This window comes from Pongo abelii, chromosome 3 (genome assembly GCF_028885655.2).
Source record: "Pongo abelii isolate AG06213 chromosome 3, NHGRI_mPonAbe1-v2.0_pri, whole genome shotgun sequence".
In the NCBI taxonomy this organism is placed as follows: Eukaryota; Metazoa; Chordata; class Mammalia; order Primates; family Hominidae; genus Pongo; species Pongo abelii.
In genome coordinates, this window is record NC_071988.2 from 206,683,993 (window position 1) to 206,701,838 (window position 17,846).

Genomic DNA, 17,846 nt, shown 5'->3' on the forward strand with positions numbered 1-17,846 from the left:
GTGAACCACCCACCTCAGCCTCCCAAAGTGCTGGGATTACAGGCATAAGCCACCGCGCCCAGCCCCAGAGCTACTTTTAATCTTATAAATAAAATTTCTATCTGAAGCACAATAAAATATGGCAAAAAGAAGGGGAAACAAAGGATATGGGAAGAGATGAAGACCCAGGGTTCCACAGCCCTGTGTCACCTCTGGCCATCCTGAAACCACGGCAAGTGCTGGGGCCAGAGTCTGCCAACCTTGAGTTCAACTGGGTGGCCCTCGTGGGGACCCTAACACTGGTCAGTAAGCTGTGAGTCTGCTCTCCTGTGCCTTCAGGAGCCCATGTTGATACTTGGGTTTGCAGGCTTGCCTTAAAAAGCCGCTTGAGTTTCACCATAGATAAAGACAGGCAAGTTTGGAAACAATTCCCAAAAAAAGAATATCCTACAGGGGGCACTTTGAGCAGCCAAAATTAAGACAAAAATCCCAACTCCATGACTTCCTAATTACCGTATGTCTAGTCACCACAGACTGCTCTAGTTACTCCAGAGTAATGAATAGACTCTCTGGTTTCATAGCTATCTTTGCTTTATTAAAGGGTGGGGCTGTGTTTTATCAAGAAACACAACAGGGTTATAGAGCACTGCCGAGGCCGGTCAGACAGAATGTCTGCACCTGCAAACTTTTTACACTGCCCGGGAGATGGTTTCAACACAAAAAAAGCACTGCTAACCTCGGCAAGAGGCCAGCAGAGGCCTGTCAGGACAATTCAGCATGCTGCTGGCTTCTTCCGTTTCCTAAAAACAGAAGTCACCACACACAACAAAAATTCAATGCTAAAAGAAAGTAAAAATAAAAAGGAGTTTTTTCTTCTCCTTCCCCTTAAAGGGAAAGCAGGCTGAGGCCTTTTGGGCACTACACCTGTGCATCTGGCCATACAGGAGAGAAGGAACATCAGAAGACATGTCTTCATTATAAAGACCCTGCCCTCCTCGGGGGTGGGCGCAGCTAGCTACATCTGGAAGTTGTTCAACTGTTACGAAGGAGGGAAAACACTGCTCCTCTGAGACCTCCAATCTAAATTTGGTGCCTTGGTTTTTCTCTCTCCTTTCTTTTCTTTTGCAGTATTTACCACACATGGTAACACTGTAGTTATCCGGGGGTGTCTTTGTTTACTCTCTCTGTCCCCCCATAAAAAAGAAATTGGGCCTCCTCCATCTATTTCCTGCTCCTAGTACTGAGTCTCATATACAGAAGGTGCTCAAAAATATCTGCTGAATCAGAGTGGGCCCTTTGGCAACATGTCTCTGTGCCTCAGTTTCTCTGTCTGCCAGGAAGCAGTTGCTGAGAGGACTCACGAGGACCATCTTCCCTCTCCTTGGTTCCCGAGTTAAATAAATACTCTTTTGTCCATGTGAACCAAATAGTGAAAGACTGGGATCGTTAGCCACGAGCCGCCGGGAAACAAACATTTTTCCTGGGAGGTCACCCCAGCCTTCTTCCACGGAGGCTGACCCATCTAAGTTCCTTTATCTGATCCTCAAAAGCCTTCGTTTCTCAGCCTTGAAATCTGGGGGCTGGAACTTGCATTCTGAGATGATTCCAAGACCTCCTCCCACTGACTATGTTATTTGAAGTTCACTGTTTTACAAATTTTAGGCCCCAGGGGGCTGCTGGTATATATAAAAAATGAGACGTCAAAACAGTTTACCTATGATGTTCACCGTACTATCCACTTCATTTTTTATAGCTGAAGTCAGGACCGCATACTCAGGAGAAAGATCACTTACTCCATTACTAAGCCCCAGAGATGACTCAACTGGTTCTTGCTAGGAAGAAGAAAAGAAAAAAGAATTGAGAACACTTCCTTTCCCCTCCCTTCTCTTAGCTGAAATTCGACCCTCTGCCTACTTTCTTTAATGCTAGGGTCATGTTCAGCTGCCGAATACATTCATTCCCTGCTTCTTTAAACTGGCCTGTTTTAAGCACATTTCTGCCCAGGGTACACTGCTGGGTATTCAGCTCCTTCCATTTTCCTTCAAGGAGACAGTACTGGCCCATCTGGCTTGCCTTTAGGAAATGCTTCCACCTGCAGACAATAGCTTTGGGGCTACGCAGAGCTGCATCATTGTCTCTGTAAAATGCTGCACTGCGTGGATTCTACACTCTCCTCCTCTGAGGGGGTGCTCAAAAGAATCAATGCCTGGCTTTCTCCTAAGGGAGGAATCATGCTACCTCTTTCATAATTATTTCTTAGGAAAAGCTCTGCCTCAGTGACTGGCCCAAGAACAGGAGCCCAAAGGAAGTTGTAGATGAATTCTCTGCAGATAAGTTTTGCCATGGCCTCTGGCCACCTGAGGCCCTGCACTGGATGGCTGGCTGATCACGAGGGCCACACCCTGGCCTGAGTGCAGCCGGGCAACCCCACACCATGGGCTTCACATAAATGCCCTTCAGGTGGCTGAATATCTCATCCAGCCCAAGAATTCTGCACGTGCACACTAATGAAATAATGAGAACAAATTCCTTTCCCTTATTGGAGCTCTAAATGTGTGCTTTATTTCAAGTGCACCAGAACCCTCCACTCCCTTGTGCTAAACAGCTCTGCAAAAGCCAGCCCTAAGGTGCCTGTGGACACTCAGCTCTCAAGGTAAGTTTGCATCTGCTGCTACGATAGCAATCAAGTCAGACAAAAGCCACGCAGGACAGCACCCAAGGAATCCAAAGCAGAAGAGGGTGGAGAGCAGAAGGAACACAGGACTGGAAGCAGAGGATCATGCAAGTAGATGTGACTGTGCTTGGAAAAGTCAACAGTAGTCGGCTCTGAAACATGGTGGGTGTTCTTATCAGCTTATTTATACACTACTTGGAATCAATCCCCCCAAAATCCTCAAAAAGTCACTAGCGGAAGGAGGGGAAATAACTTCCTCCTTCATAATCCCACCTGGCAAACTCCCACCTTAATGACTTCAAAGGCGTCGCTCCACTGTACAGCTCGGTTTTTAAATAAACCATACACTGCCTGGTTTACCAGATGTCCCGAAGGTCCAACACAAGGTCAGGCCCAGAACATCCATCCCTATCGGGCACGATTTTTACTCCTTTCTCCCCCAGCATCTTGCACTCTTCTCTCTTACAAGTTCTAAATAAGAAGTCTGCCCTTTCTTGGGCCAAGCACGGTGGCTCACCCTGGAATCTCAGCACTTTGGGAGGCTGAGGCTGGAGGATCGTTTCAGCCCAGGAGTTCGAGACCAGCCTGGGCAACATAGCAAGACCCTGTCTCTACAAAAAATGAAAGCATTAGCCGGGTGTGGTGGTGCACGCCTCTTGTCCTGGATACCTGGGAGGCTGCGGTGTTGGGAGGCTCTCTTGAGCCCAGGAGTTCAAGGATGCAATGAGCTATGATCATGTCACTGCACTCCAGCCTGGGTGACAGAGTGAGAGCCTGATTCTTAAAGAAAAAAAAAAAAAGTCTGCCCTTTCTGAAAAAAAAAAAACCAAAAAAAAAAAAACACTTGCCTGTGACCTGGGTGAGTCAGCAGGTTTTCCCTTCCTTCACAACCAAACTTCCGACCCGCTGTCTGCCTTTCCGGACTTCGCCTCTCCACCTGGGCCCCCATTAGTTCCTGCGGTCTTGCTTCCTCTCCACCTGCAGAATCAAGCTCCCAGAAGGGTCTTGAGAGCTCGGGCTTTGGAATCAGAAGGGCCTGGAGCAAAGCCTGGCACCTCCACTCCTCACTAGTTGCAGCTCCTTATTTAACCTCTGTAAGCCACCCTAGGGCACCGCGGACAGTTGTAAACTGAGGACAATAATAGGACCCACGTCATAGGGATAAGGTGAAGATTAAATGAGCTAACTACGTACATGGCACTTATTAGTAAATAAGTACTCACCATTACCAAAGGTCACCAACAAAACTGTGCTCTCCCAAATCCAATGGCCTTTTCTCACATCCCTTCCCCCAGCCCCATATTCTGACCTCTGATGGACCATGCTGTCCCTCCATGGCGGCCTGAACTGTCTGACACTGCTGCAATTCTCCACCTCTCCAACAGCAGCCTCCTTTCTCAACGGCGTCCTCAATGACCCCTGGTCAGTTTCCCCACCCCGAGTCATGCCCCACCTTTCACTATTCCACCTCCATTTCTTCAACTCCCTCAAAAAGAACTAAGCACAGGCCTCTGAAGAAGTGACGAGAGAATTGCTCATTTGTATGGGCTTCCTTTGCTGTCTGGCCTTATTTTTTCAGTCATTCTGTTTCTAGGTTTCTTATAAAAGTAATGAGGCAGTCAGGCTTGCATATATTTAAAAAGCTAAATTAATTCTGATTTCTCCATTGAAGACCTCTAGGTGTTACACATGATCTACAGTTTAATTAGTGACAAGTGATACTTTCATCACTTGAGAAAACGATGACTCAGAGACTAAATTAATTTTCCAAGATCACGCTACTTTTAGCCTGTGGAGACACCAGAACTGAACTCTGTCTTTGGTCACAAAATATGGTTCAATTCCAGGAGCTTTCTGTCTTAAGAAGCCCTTGTATCCTGCCCTAATTCCAGTGGAGACTGAGACACTCTTTTGAACACTGTTCTACTCTCTCTCCATACTTTTTTTTTTTTTTTTTTTTTGACACGGGGTGTCACACTATCACCCAGGCTGGAGTGCAATGGCGTGATCTTGGCTCACTGCAACCTCCACCTCCCAGGTTCAAGAGATTCTCCTGCCTCAGCCTCCCAAGTAGCTGGGATTACAGGTGCCTGCCACCATGCCTGGCTAATTTTTTGTATTTTTAGTAGAGACGGGGTTTCACCATGTTGGCCAGGCTGGTCTTGAACGCCTGACCTCAGGTGATCTGCCCACCTAGGCCTCCCAAAGTGCTGGGATTATAGGCGTGAGCCACCATGCCCAGGCTTCTACTCTCTCCATTCTTACCCTGTATCCTGCACTGACCACTTCTATAATGGCATCATATATTCCACCGATGGAGGCTGGGAGAGACTATTGCAAACACTGTGTTACTCCCCTCACTCCACTTCAAAAGAAACCCTGTCATTTCAGAGCTATCAGTGCCAATCATCTCACTGACACCGTCACTCTGGACAGACAGTACAGTCAATGGCACAGTAAAATGGAGCCAGCACCTCCTGAAACACCTCCATCCAGGGTGCAGAACAGGCCCAGGAGAGAAGGATCTTCCCTAAACTGGGTCAAAATTTTTGAAATGATTAGAAGTAGGAATATCTAAATCTAAGCTATATTAAAAATCCAAGGATCTCAAATGAAGAAAAGGGGTGTGGAGTTCTCTATGTAAAATAAACACAGAGATCCTGCAGGCCCTGAACACTCTTTGCCCGAAGCCTCTCCTGGACCCCCAATGCCCCACTCCTGCCCTCGCTCAACTCCTCCTACTTTGCTGCACCATAACCTGGCCCGGTTCATCCTGGCCAGGATTCACATCCCCTCTTTCTGCTCCCTTTCTCACTTTAGATAGAGGCTCTTCTGTAAATCAAGTAACCCATAGCTTTCTTGGCTTTTAATTTTCTCCCCTTGCTCCAAAGATAAAAAGACTCTGCTTGGGTCCAGACTCCTCCACGGTGCATGAACTCCACCAAACATTTATGTTCAAAAACCTTTGCTCTAATTATAGAATCCAAGGGTTGGTCTACATGGGTGCATGAACTCCGCCAAACATTGACGCTCAAGAACCTTTGCTATAATTACAGAATCCAAGGTTTGGTCTCTCGTTTAAGGGATTTTGAGCAAAAGCAAACTGGCACAAGAGAGAGTTCAGGGGCAGGAGCACACTTCTTTAGAGTTGTAAAATAATACACCTTTAGCTGGTCTTGAAACTACACTTGCTGAATGGGCTTGGGGATGGACCAGAGTTAGAGGACAGCAGAGGGACTCCCCTCTGCTCTGAGCCCATGCTGTCTCAACCCTGTGCTAATGTACCTTGTCCCTGAAGCCCCATTTAATGGGCCTCCAGCCCACCTCCCACCTTCCAAAATGCTCTAATTCATCTGTGCAAAGCCAGTCTCGTTGAAGCCAGATTTATCAAATTTAAGGGCATCTCTAGGTCTCTGCTAACAGAACGTGTAGGCTGACAGCTGGACTTCACAAGTAGGTCAGGGAACTGGACCTTGGCGAGTGCACACACCCAGCACAGAGGCGCAATGCCACTGAGAACAGAAGCTCTCGTAAGACAGGCTGGGGACTCCTGCCCGGTCCCAGAACCACCTTCCTTCTGCTCCTTGCTTGGAATAAGGCCATCGTCATTCTCTTCCTCCCTTCTCTCACTGCAGCTTCCCTCTTGACTTTTTCCCTTAGCTCACTTTTCTCTGCCTCTTCTCCGCGGGCCTTTGTCTGCATCTCTTAAAGAAGGCATCAGTTTCCAAAGCTACCAACACCATTCTCAAGTAAATGACCACACATCTGCCAGTTGGGCACTCACTCGAGTGCTATACCCTCCAACTTTCTAGCTGGCATTTACCTTCAGGGCTCTCTGTCACTTCAAAGGCAGCATGTCCAAAGCGAAACACCCTCTCCACAAAACGACCTCCATTCCCAACACTCCCTTCTGAAAGTGCAAAACGCCGGGGCCTCCTCTTCAGGCCACTCTTATCTGCATCCTCCGTACCCTTTTCCACTTTCTGGAGAAACGTCTCCTCCCTCCATGCCACTGGCACCAGCTACCATCTTTCCACAGCATCTCTCCTGCTTCCCGCTCATTCCCCTCCCGCAGAGAAAGGCCTCCCTTACATATCAATTCCCGCCTGCTCTAAGTGTGCTCCAAGGAGTTCAACTGTGTCTCGTTCCGTAAAACTGTCCCTCGAGCTCTTCCACCATGTGGAAGTGAGGATCCCGGGCAGGCAGAATAAGCCTGATAACCTGCTTCACCCAGGGCATCTCTCATCTTACCTGTTTTTCAAGTGAGTTGCTGGCGTGTGTTTTCATTTGATTAAAGTTTAAAAACTGAAGACCTCTTCCAACGAGTGAAGGGATCACTCCAGTAGCAGCCCTGCCAGGGAGTGTGCCGTGTTTTAATCCAGCTCATGTCACTGTTAGAGCCAACAGCTCTATGAGAAAGAGCAGCCGAACCCCTATCTGCTTGTCTATAACTTCTAACCATAGGTCTGTGCTCAGAACGAATACAGACCAGGCCTGATCTTTTCCAAGCGACTTTGGCAGCCCTTCCCAATTCTGTCTCCTTCATAACACTAACACTTTGATCTGGAAGCACTTTACAGTTTCAAGGCACATATGTTTCAGCTGCAAACAACCCTCCGAAGCAGGAAGTACCCATTTCTATTCACCTCACCTACATGCCTGTATTTCCCATTGTCCTCTCACACAAACTCCTACTCTAATTAAGCCAGTTTCCTGTCTCATCCAGGAAAGACAAACCAACTGTAATCTCCAGGCCTTCATTCCTGATGCCTCTAGTGCTGGGGAAGGACCAGTTTGACCCTGTCCACCCCTCAAGGCCTGGCTTAGGCCCCAAAGGCTACAAGGCACCCGGTGGACAAAATTGGATTCAAATCTCAGCTCTGTAAAGCAATGCAGCCTTGGGAAAATGAATCAGCTTCTCTGTGCATCCATTTCCTAAATGTATAAAAGGCAAATGACCTGCCCATCACAGGGAGAACTCAGTGAGACAATAATCATAGCTGGGAACTTGGAATCAGCTCAAAAATATCAGCTAGCACCCCTCTGTTTTAACTACTTCTATTCTTATTGTTCTTGGCCTTGTCTGAAGTCTCACAGAGCAAACCGTTGCATGATATTTTCTGAAACATATACATGCACTGATGATGTAGAATCCAAGATTTCTCATTATTGTTTTTCTTTCTTTTCTGAGGTGGAGAAGGGGTCCTGCTCTGTTGCCCAGGCTGGAGTGCAGTGGTGCAATCACGGCTCACTGCAGCCTCGAACTCCTGGGCTCAAGCCATCCTCCTACACCTCAGCCTCCTGAGTAGCTGGGACAGGCATGTACCACTGTACCCAGCTGTTGTTCTTATTTCCTTAGATACCCAGTTACCACCACACAGGTGGGGCTTAGCTCAAGGAAAACATGGCTCACTGAGTTTGTAGGGATATGCTCACAAAGTGAAATGTCAGAGGATGCGGAGGCCGTTTCTGCACATACCACATGGCCAATGGGCCTTGGTCTTCAGTCTCGGGGAGACTATTTGTTGGGGGACATATAGCATGGAGATAAATCATAAGTGACCCCAAGAAAATTCCAACACTTGGCCTACATGTTGTAAACATTGTTTGCTAATTAAAACTTCAACTTGGGAAAAGCTTGCTTCAACAGCAAATTTTCGCACCTAGTTACCATATGAAAGACAAATTTCCTCAGTAGAAGAAACCTACATAGTGTATCCAGTTACATATTTGGATAGACTAAGTAGGTTTAGTATATTTGCACAGGATATATTAACTCAGTGCTTGGGTGTTTTGATATACAATTAAAAAGTAACATATTAATAGCTAGTAATTGTCCTCTGACTTTCCAATTCCAGATGCCCTGGGGAGTTCACTTTTCAAACACTCTACAGAGACACCGAGTCCACACAATAGCTTGAACAGCCAGGAAGCACAGAACTGGGGAAGCCCAATGGCCTCTTCTGAGCTTCCCTGCTACACTGTAAAGCACAATGCAAGTAGATCTAAATTCAAAAGTTAGGCTGTGTTTAGGCCTAATGAATCACCTGCCTTCTGCTGAAGGAATCAGGTCTTTTCAAGAAAAAAGTTTCCGGTATGAATCATATCTTCATAGCACAAGGATTTCATAAAACACACTTGGCTAAGGTAGGTCTTGACCCACACGGCTGCACCTAACGGGATCTCTCACTTACTTCCCCGGGCCAGGATGGTCAAACCCACCCAGGACCGTGCCTTCCACAACCTGCTCATTTTAGGGCCATGTGAAGACACCGCTAGTGCCGATGTGGCTGTAGAGATCCCGGACAAATGGGACCACCACATGGCATGAACTACTAAGATGTACATTTCCTCGCATTGCCACATCCCTGAAAGAGGACACGCCTTTCAATCCATTACGTGTCATGGTTTCATTGGAAGCAGTTTTTCTAAGAGATACATAAAATAACAGTGCATCTTAGCATCATTGGCATCTGGCATTAGATGGAATACAGTGGGTACATGTGAGCAAAGTGTCCTGAAAAGGCAACATCTGTTACTCCATTCTTAATTCTCCATTAACTGCGATTATGAAATTAAAGCTGCATCCTAATGGAAAACCCCTCACTCCCACCCCACATATCCTACTTATTTATACATCTATTTAGTCAACAAATGCAGATGCATCTATTCAGTTATCAAGTATGTATTAGTGATCTGTTCTGGGCCAGGCACTGAGCTAGATAATGGGAAAATAGTAGTAAATACGATTCAATCACACTTGAAATTGTAGCAAATTCTCACACATGTGTGAGAAAGCTGTGCTTTTCTGACTAAATAACATGAATCAAAATGTAGGCCTTAAAAATGCAAACTCAGCCAGGCTCACACTTGTAATTCCAACATTTTGGGAAGCTGAGGCAAGAGGATTACTTGAGGCCAGGAGTTTGAGACCAGCCTGGGCAACAGAATGAGACCTCACCTCTACAAAAAAAAATTTTTTTAATTATCCATGGTTGGTGGCACACACCTGTAGACCCAACTACTAGAGGGAGGCTGAGGCGGGAGGATCACCTGAGCCCGGGAGGGTGGGGCTGCAGTGAGCCATGATTGCATCACTGCACTCCAGCCTGGGTGACAGAGTAAGACCTTGTCTCAAAAAAAAAAAAAAAAAAAAAAAAACCAAACTGTGAGAAATGATATGGCTAACAACTAGGTTTGTTCAATTGTAAAAAAAAAAAAAATTGTTTTAAGAGGTAATATAGGAGAAACATATATACTTAAAAAATACTTAAAAGACATTCAAAAATCACATGTGGATTTTATATGGGTCTTAATTTAAGTAAACAAACTACACGAATGTTATAACATGTATGAAACAACTGAAACTCTGACCACTGGCTGGATATTCACTGATATTGAGAAATTACTATGAACTTTTTCAGGTACAGTAATGACATCATGGTATTTTTTACAGAGCACTTATCTTTTAAATATATATACTGAACTATTATGGAAGAAATGCTATGAGGTTAGGAATTTGCTCCAAATTCCAAAAAATAGTTCAAAAAAAGCTGAACTATAAAAAATTGTTTTGGGGCCGAGTGCCGTGGCTCACGCCTGTATTCCCAGCACTTTGGGAGACTGAGGTGGGCGAATCACTTAAGGTCAGGAGTTCAAGACCAGCCTGTCCAACATGGTGAAACCCCATCTCTACTAAAAATACAAAAATTAGCTGGGCATGGTGGCACGTGTTTGTAGTCTCAGCTACTCAGGAGGTTGAAGCAGGAGAATCGCTTGAACCCAGGAGGCGGAGGTTGCAATGAGCCAAGATCGCGCCATTGCACTCCAGCCTGTGCCAACAGAGCAAAACTCCGTCTCAATTTTAAAAAAATTAAATAAATAAATGACTTTTGTAAGTCAAAAATGGTTGAAGGGCTGCAATTTCATGTTAGAAGTCAGGAAACGGGAGGGGCTATTGATGAAGCAAAACTGGCCAGGAGCTGATTAAGGTTAAAATTAATCTGAATGATGGCCTATGGGATAAATTTTACTCATCTGTCTCCTTCCTATGTGCATAAAATCTTTCCACAATGCAAAGTTAAAACAAAATTAGGACTTTAATACAGTACAATATTTAAATTTAGTTAAAAATAAAAACTAGTGAAAGTGAAACTGAAAGCATCACTGCAAAAACACCCTCCGCCTAAATTTCTTCATCTGCAAAGGGAGGCCAGGGAGCTCAACAATCTCTCTGAGATCCCTGGGTCTGTGACCGCAGTGTCTGCTCTCTGCTCAGCCACTGAAGCTTGTCCCCAGTTTTGTGGGGCATATTTGGCTCTTCTCTTACTATTTAACAAGGGCCACCTAATCTATGCACAAAGATCCTCAGACTGCAGGGGAGTTCAAACGACACAGCCTAGTGAGAAGCTGACACACACACGCGGATCCCATGGAAAACCCTTGTGGGGTGTGAGAGATGATTCTACAGTGGACAGAAGGCAGCCATTGAGAGCTGTGCTGATAGAGTGCTGATGTTGACCACTCTGTCCCCCACCGAAGGGCCTGTGACGAAATATCTGTAACATACAGTTCATACATTTTATAGAGGTCTATAACATTTAATACATATTAAAGTATATTTAATAGCCTGAAAATATACTTAATAGTATGAGACATAAGCTGTTGTGGAGCTTAGCTGGCACAAAATGACCGCTGGCAATGGCTGTGGTGGCCAGATGGAGGCCTCAGCCTGCCGAGCACAGTGAGAATCTGTGACTTCATTCATAAATTTCCCAGAGAAACGGGATGAGGCAGGGCCCTGTGTACCTATGTCTGCAAGTGGATACATGCCGAAGAGCAAACATGTAAAGCACAGAAGACACAAGCAAAGGAAGAAAGATGACACACTCCGCAGAGGTCCTGTGACTTGTCTTTACAAGGCAGAATATGAGTCATTAATAGGATCCCAACTTTGGCTTTCTCTCTGAATCACCCAAGATTACCTTGATGTGCTTAACTTTGTCTTCTTTTTCTGTCTTTGGTTTCTTTCCTGTGGCAACAAAAATGTAGTTTTGGATTAATTCATGAAGGGCCTCCAGAGAAACATTTCCCTCAAATTAAATTCTTTCTGAAACTATCAATGAACCTGTTGCTTTAATCTGTACATGGTCAAAATTCCACATGTATCTTTTACTGCCTTTGGTGAATTGAAAGTCTTGTTTCCAAGCCAGGTAGAGGCGGAATGATCCCCTACAGCATGAACTGGCTATTCTACCTGCGAAGTGACTGCAGATGTAGAAATGAACAGATCACGAAGGCACGATGACACAAATTGAGTGATCTTATTTAAGTCTGTAAATGCCTTTACCTTTCTTAGAAGGCCGCTCCGATAGGGGCAGCATTCGGTAGACCCTGAAGGCATTGTTTCCTTTCTTGATGCTTTTATCCTTGACTTCTTCAATATCAGGCAAGGAATTCATGGCGCATCTGAAATTCGCCTTCCATGTTTTGGGATCAGGTTTATCTACTCCTGGTTGATGCTTTCCTAACAAAATAGACAAAGATTAAGAAAAAGAGAAAACATTAGATACAGAGGAAGAAATTTCTGGAAACACAGTATTGCTGGCCAGGCAGTATAAGGAAACCTTTTCACTCCAGGCTATACCTCCAGTGACCAATCGTCCTGGTGTGCCTGGGGGTGAGAGGTTTTTGGGATGTGGGAATTTTGTTTTTAAAACCTGAACAGTTCCAGGCAAACTGGAACAAGCTGGTCACCCTGGTTCTACTGAACAGCTTGAGGAAACTATAAATGCTGGAAGAATGGAGCATCAGCGTAAGAAAAATACAGAAGACTGAGAGGCTGCAAAGTCAACAGGAAGAGGGAACCTGAGTGCCTCTTTTTCATCTGATGCTCCAACAAAGTCCATTCCTGTAAATAGCTCCCTACGTAAAGGTTGTAATAAATACACGTATTTCTGACTACCTTTTGGGGGGGAGATAAATTTGATCAAAGTTTATAGCATCAGAACAACTGAGTTTCTATTCCCCTGGTAACACCTAGGGAACTTCTTAGAATACCACATTTATAGGAAATCGAAGGACTAAGAGTCTATAGGATGAGAGGAGCATTACTTCTGAGGGCTATAGTTTGTACCCCATGTGTCCTGGATGTGCCTAGGGACAAGTCACAGGTTTTTCAGAGCCATCTTCATGAGGTCATAAGCCAGGCTATTTTATGTGTAATAAAAACAAAACTAAGCAAGAGTGCCTTCCTCTATAAATGCCGTAGGGAGTTTTAGTACCTGTATGGATTGCCCAGTTTCTAAAGAGTGGTGCATCTTTTTCCACATCCCACCCATGTCTAGCCGCATGCATCCAGGGGATCTGAAAAATCTTCTTTTCCTGAAAAAAAAAAAAAGGTAAAGAAGAACTGCAGTCATGGGTTTTAGCCTACCATTGCAAAAGGTTGTGAAGGTCTAATCAGCAAGATTCCCCACCAAGCATCACTGAATGTGTTGACTGTTGACAAGAAATCTACTGTAAACAAAACCCACTTCCCCTGCTGGATCCCAAATCTTGATAGCCTACCCGGAGTGACAGTCTCGTGAAGTCCTGCAGAGCGGGAATGTTTTCCAAGGTCAAAGGTGATGATTTGGGATATGCCAGTGTATTCCATTATTTGTGCCTCTTTTCTATTTTTCAATATATTTTTTTGGAGACAGAGTCTCGCTCTGTTGCCCAGGCTGCAGTGTAGTGGCACGATATCGGCTCACTACAACCTCCATCTCCCAGGTTCAAGAGATTCTCCCACCTCAGCCTCCTGAGTAGCTAGGATTACCGGCATGTGCCACCACGCCTGGCCAAGTTTTGTATTTTTGGTAGAGATGGGGTTTTGTCACGCTGGCCAGGCTGGTCTCGAACTCCTGACCTCAAGTGATCTATCTTTCCGCCTCAGGCTTCCAAACTGCTGGGATTACAGGTGTGAGCCACCACACCTGGCCCTGTGTCTCTTTTTTAATAAAATCACAGAAAAATGGCCACCTATTGAAACTTCAAATGCTTACTCTTACAATTTATTCTCATCGTTTGGTAAATAGTAACTCCAGCTATCTTAGGTAAATTAAAAATTAGACAACTTTCCAAAACCCTTGATGCTACTAAAGAAAAGTCGGGTACATCTGAGGCCACTGTCACAGAAACCAAATATCTCCATTTGCTTGTGCATCCAACAGAAATAGAAAGTAATGTTCGAATCCCTGTGGGTCTACTGCCTGCAGGAAATAGCAAGAAGTGCAAACAAAGAGGTAGAGGTTATGAAATGACACATTTTCTGGAGAAACATCCCTCAATACAATGCTTATATCAGACTATCTCTACATCTCTCTCAATGTTGAGGTTTGTAACTCAAAACCGCCTCAAGCAACCCTGGAAAACACATGACTGGAAACCCATGGTTTAGTAACAAAGCCGTACTCTTAGTAAAGCTACAGATGAGGAACCTGGCCCAAGCAGCTCTTGTGGTGGTACCGGCAGGTACTAAGGTCCCATTGGCACTGTGCATCTGACTACCCACATCCACAGGGACCTCAGCTTTGTTTTCCTCCCACAGCCTACTGAGTGAGGTATATGTTACGATTTCCATTTTATCTGAGGAAACCGAGAAGCAGATTTTAACTATTTAATCAAGGAACTTGCAGGATAATAAGTGTCTAAGTTCAAAACCCAGGTCATGCGACTCCATATGCTATTACTTAATCACCCACTCATTGTCTCCCAGCTCTTAGATTTGGAAGAGTCCCTGTCCTATGACAGACCGGTTGAGACCTGAATTCTGTGGAGATTAAAGTCCAGGAGGTTGTACTCTTTCAAAGCTCTCAAGGCAGTTCTGGTAATTGCTAGGTATGCGGATCCCTGCACTAGACGCTGAGGAAGGAGAGGAAATGTCAGCAGGGAGTTTCCACCACTTCAGTCTCACACAGTGAAACGCAGAAAGGGTCCCAGCTGTCCCCAAAGAGACTCAGCGCCTCTCCACAGAACCAATCACAAAGCCAGAACAAAGACTATTTCGGAACATTGGAGAGTCTCCCAAAACCTGTTAAAAGGAAAACTCTACCATCCTCTAAAAAGTCAGTTATTAAAGGAGAACTGAAAGTGAGAGACTTTTTCATAAATTCCTCGGTGTTCATTCTGTATCATCCACAGAGAGGGCTTCAGGTTAGCCAATTTCAAAAGGACAGTGATCAGAAAGGGGCTGAGTGACATTTTATGCTTTAATGTAGATGAAAATCGACAGCAAAATCACTAAATGCCATTTATTGATGTTCACATGAAAATGAATACAAGTGAAAATTGATTTCAGTGAAAGAGCTTTTCCTGAAGTGCACGCCCAGAATCTAAAGCTTTATGCTTAAACACCGAGATTCTTAAGAATTTGCTGTTGCACTTTTTTCTAGATCAAAGGAGTTCTAGGGTGACACAATCTGAAATCTAACTTGCAAGACACAAAATTGATACAGATAAAGTAGATCTTTTTAAGCATGGCACGCATGCATGCATACACATACACACACACACAACCAAACCTAGTCCCATAGAAACCACAAAAGTCATGCAACTACAAAAGCGCTGACTGAACCTAGCAACATACACTATGGACCCTCTTGAAACGTGCAACAGGCCTGAGTAGACTGGAATAGTTCGGGTGTTTCTCCCCTCAAAATCTCGTGTTAAAATGTGATCACTAGTGTTGCAGGTGGGGTCTGGTGGACGGTGTTTGGGTCATGGGGCAGGATCCCTCATGAATGGCTTGGTGTCATTCTCGTGGTAATGAGTAAGCTCTCGCTCCATTAGCTCCAGTGAGAGCTGATTATTCAAAACAGCCTGTCGCCTGCACCTTCTCTCTTCCTCCTTCTCTTGCCATGTAATGTCCTTTGCCTCCCATCCTGAGGCCTTATCAGAGGCAGATGCCAAGGTTATGCTTCTTGTACAGCCTAGAACCCTGACCCAAAGAAACCTCTTTTCTTTATAAATTACCCAGCCCCAAGTAGTCCTTTGTAGCAACATGAAATAGACTAACCCACAGACATGTCTCCAAAAAAAAGATACACAAATAACAAACGTTGGTGAGGATGTGGAGAAACTGGAATCCTCATACATCGCTGTGGGAATGCAAAATGGTGCAGCCACTCTGGAGAAAAAGTTTGGCCATTCCTCAAGAAAGTGAAACACAGAATTACCTGATGATCCAGGAATTTTACACCTGGATATATACCCAAAGAATTCTAAGCCAACATTCAAACCAAAACATAAACGTTCATAGCAGCACTACTTACAAAAGCCAAAAGATAGAAACAACCCGAGTGTCCATCAGCTGATGAATGGGTAAACAAAATGTGGTATATCCATACAATGGAATATTATTCAGCCACAAAAAGGAATAGAGTATTGACACATGCTACCACGTGGACGAACCTTGAAAACATTATGCTGGATGAAAGAAGCCAGACACAAAAGGCCAAATATTGAATGATTCCATTTACATGAAATATCCAGAAAAGGCAAATCCATAGAGACAGAGAGCAGATTACTGGTTGCCACAAGCTAGCGGGGAGAGAAATGGGAAGTGACTGCTTAATGGGTACAGCATTTCCTTTTGGAGGGATAAAAAGTTCTGGAACTGGACAGTGGTGATGGCTGCATGACATCGTGAATGTCACTTTAAAATGGTAAACATTTTTTAAACTACATGTCACCTTTACCTAGTTTTTCATACTTCAGGAAAAAAAAAAGGAAAGACTAATAAACTTATCAGAAATATCTTTAAAATCGTATCACAGATTCTTTTTTTGAAGAAGACCACATGAAAAGGTAACAGAAAGCAAGATTCATTTTAAAACTGAAAGAGATTCTGACCAGTAAACATTCTGGTCACAAGTTGTGTGTTCCATGGGACACGACAGTGTTGCTATGTGTGTGTAGACCCCGTGACGTCAGTATGTGCCAGGTGTCTCATCCCCGAGTGACCAGTCCTGCACACGTGGTGGTGGTACACGCTGTGTATAGATAGACGCCCCATGCCAGGGCCCACCATTTGTATGTGTGTGCACAACTCTGCCCATCTGAAGGAAGGCAGGAGAGATGAGCGCTGCTTGACTTCAGAAAAGCATCTGACATTATTTTGAGCAATGTAGAACAAATGTTCCTTGGCCCCACATGGAAACTAGTTCTGTTATCTCCTCTGCCTCTTCTTCCCCCCAACATTTGCAAGATGTTCCAATTAGTGTGCTATTTTTGTCTGGACTCCTTACCCTGGTCAGAGATAGCCTGATGTTTACACAAACACAAGTCTACTTTCAAAGTGAAAAAAAGGGAAAGGTCTGATGATTCCCCTGCCTTAGTGCATGGATCCAGGAGGAAATAAGAACATCAATAACCCCACCAGTGTTGGGGGTCACACGGAGCTACGAGAGAAGCCAGGACCCCGGATGTGACTGCCTCCTTCCTTCCTCAAGAAATGGCCCAGGGAACCACAAGCAAGCACGTGGACAAACCCAAAACTAACCTGGTCTCAACACATCAATGGCAAGAAGGAAAAAAACAGAGGTTACTGCCCATAGTCAGCAGAGACTTAGAGTCATAAACAACAAACACAACCTGTGGACAGTCTTTGAATTCTGATTTGAACAAATCAACTGTAAAAAGATTACTTGGGAATACTCAAGGCATTCTTAATATGAATGGAGCAGTGATGATATTAAACAGTATTAATTTTGTCCAATTAACAATGGTATATTGTGGATATATAAGAAAATGTCCTTATGTCTTACAATGTACACTGTCAGGGAGCTGCTTTAAAATAGCACACAGATAGACACACACACACACACACGCACACAAAGATAAGGCAAAATATTCATACATCTAGATGCAGGCATATGAAAATTTGCTATCCTATTTTTTTTGTCATTGGGCTACTCAAACATGCTATGCACATTTGCAAATACCCATAACCAAAGGTAAATGGCCCCAGCCAAGGTCTCATTCATAAGCTGGTTATAATGCACTTTTCCAAACTTCCTCGCTGTTCCTTCAGAGGAATCCAAGGGACCCATTCCATTCCCATCCTCCTTCAAATTTATTAAAAGTAGGTGCTATGGTTTGAATATTTGCCCTATGAAACTTATACTGACATTTAATCCCCAGTGTGGCAGTA

The 17,846-nt window shown here is 44.5% G+C and overlaps 1 protein-coding gene across 15 annotated transcripts in view; it reads right to left on the reverse strand.

Annotated features, from left to right (window-relative positions):
* Positions 1 to 17,846, reverse strand: part of IRF2 (interferon regulatory factor 2) — a 134,504-nt gene that overhangs the window by 63,811 nt on the left and 52,847 nt on the right. For 14 of the 15 annotated variants that reach the window (XM_054553407.2, NM_001134006.1, XM_063723243.1 and 11 more), the window contains 4 exon segments: positions 12,937 to 13,036; positions 12,003 to 12,179; positions 11,638 to 11,684; positions 1,694 to 1,811 (listed from right to left, as the gene is read on the reverse strand). In XM_054553407.2, the coding sequence (XP_054409382.1) occupies positions 1,694 to 1,811; positions 11,638 to 11,684; positions 12,003 to 12,179; positions 12,937 to 13,036 (442 nt within the window). 15 annotated transcript variants of the gene reach the window in all.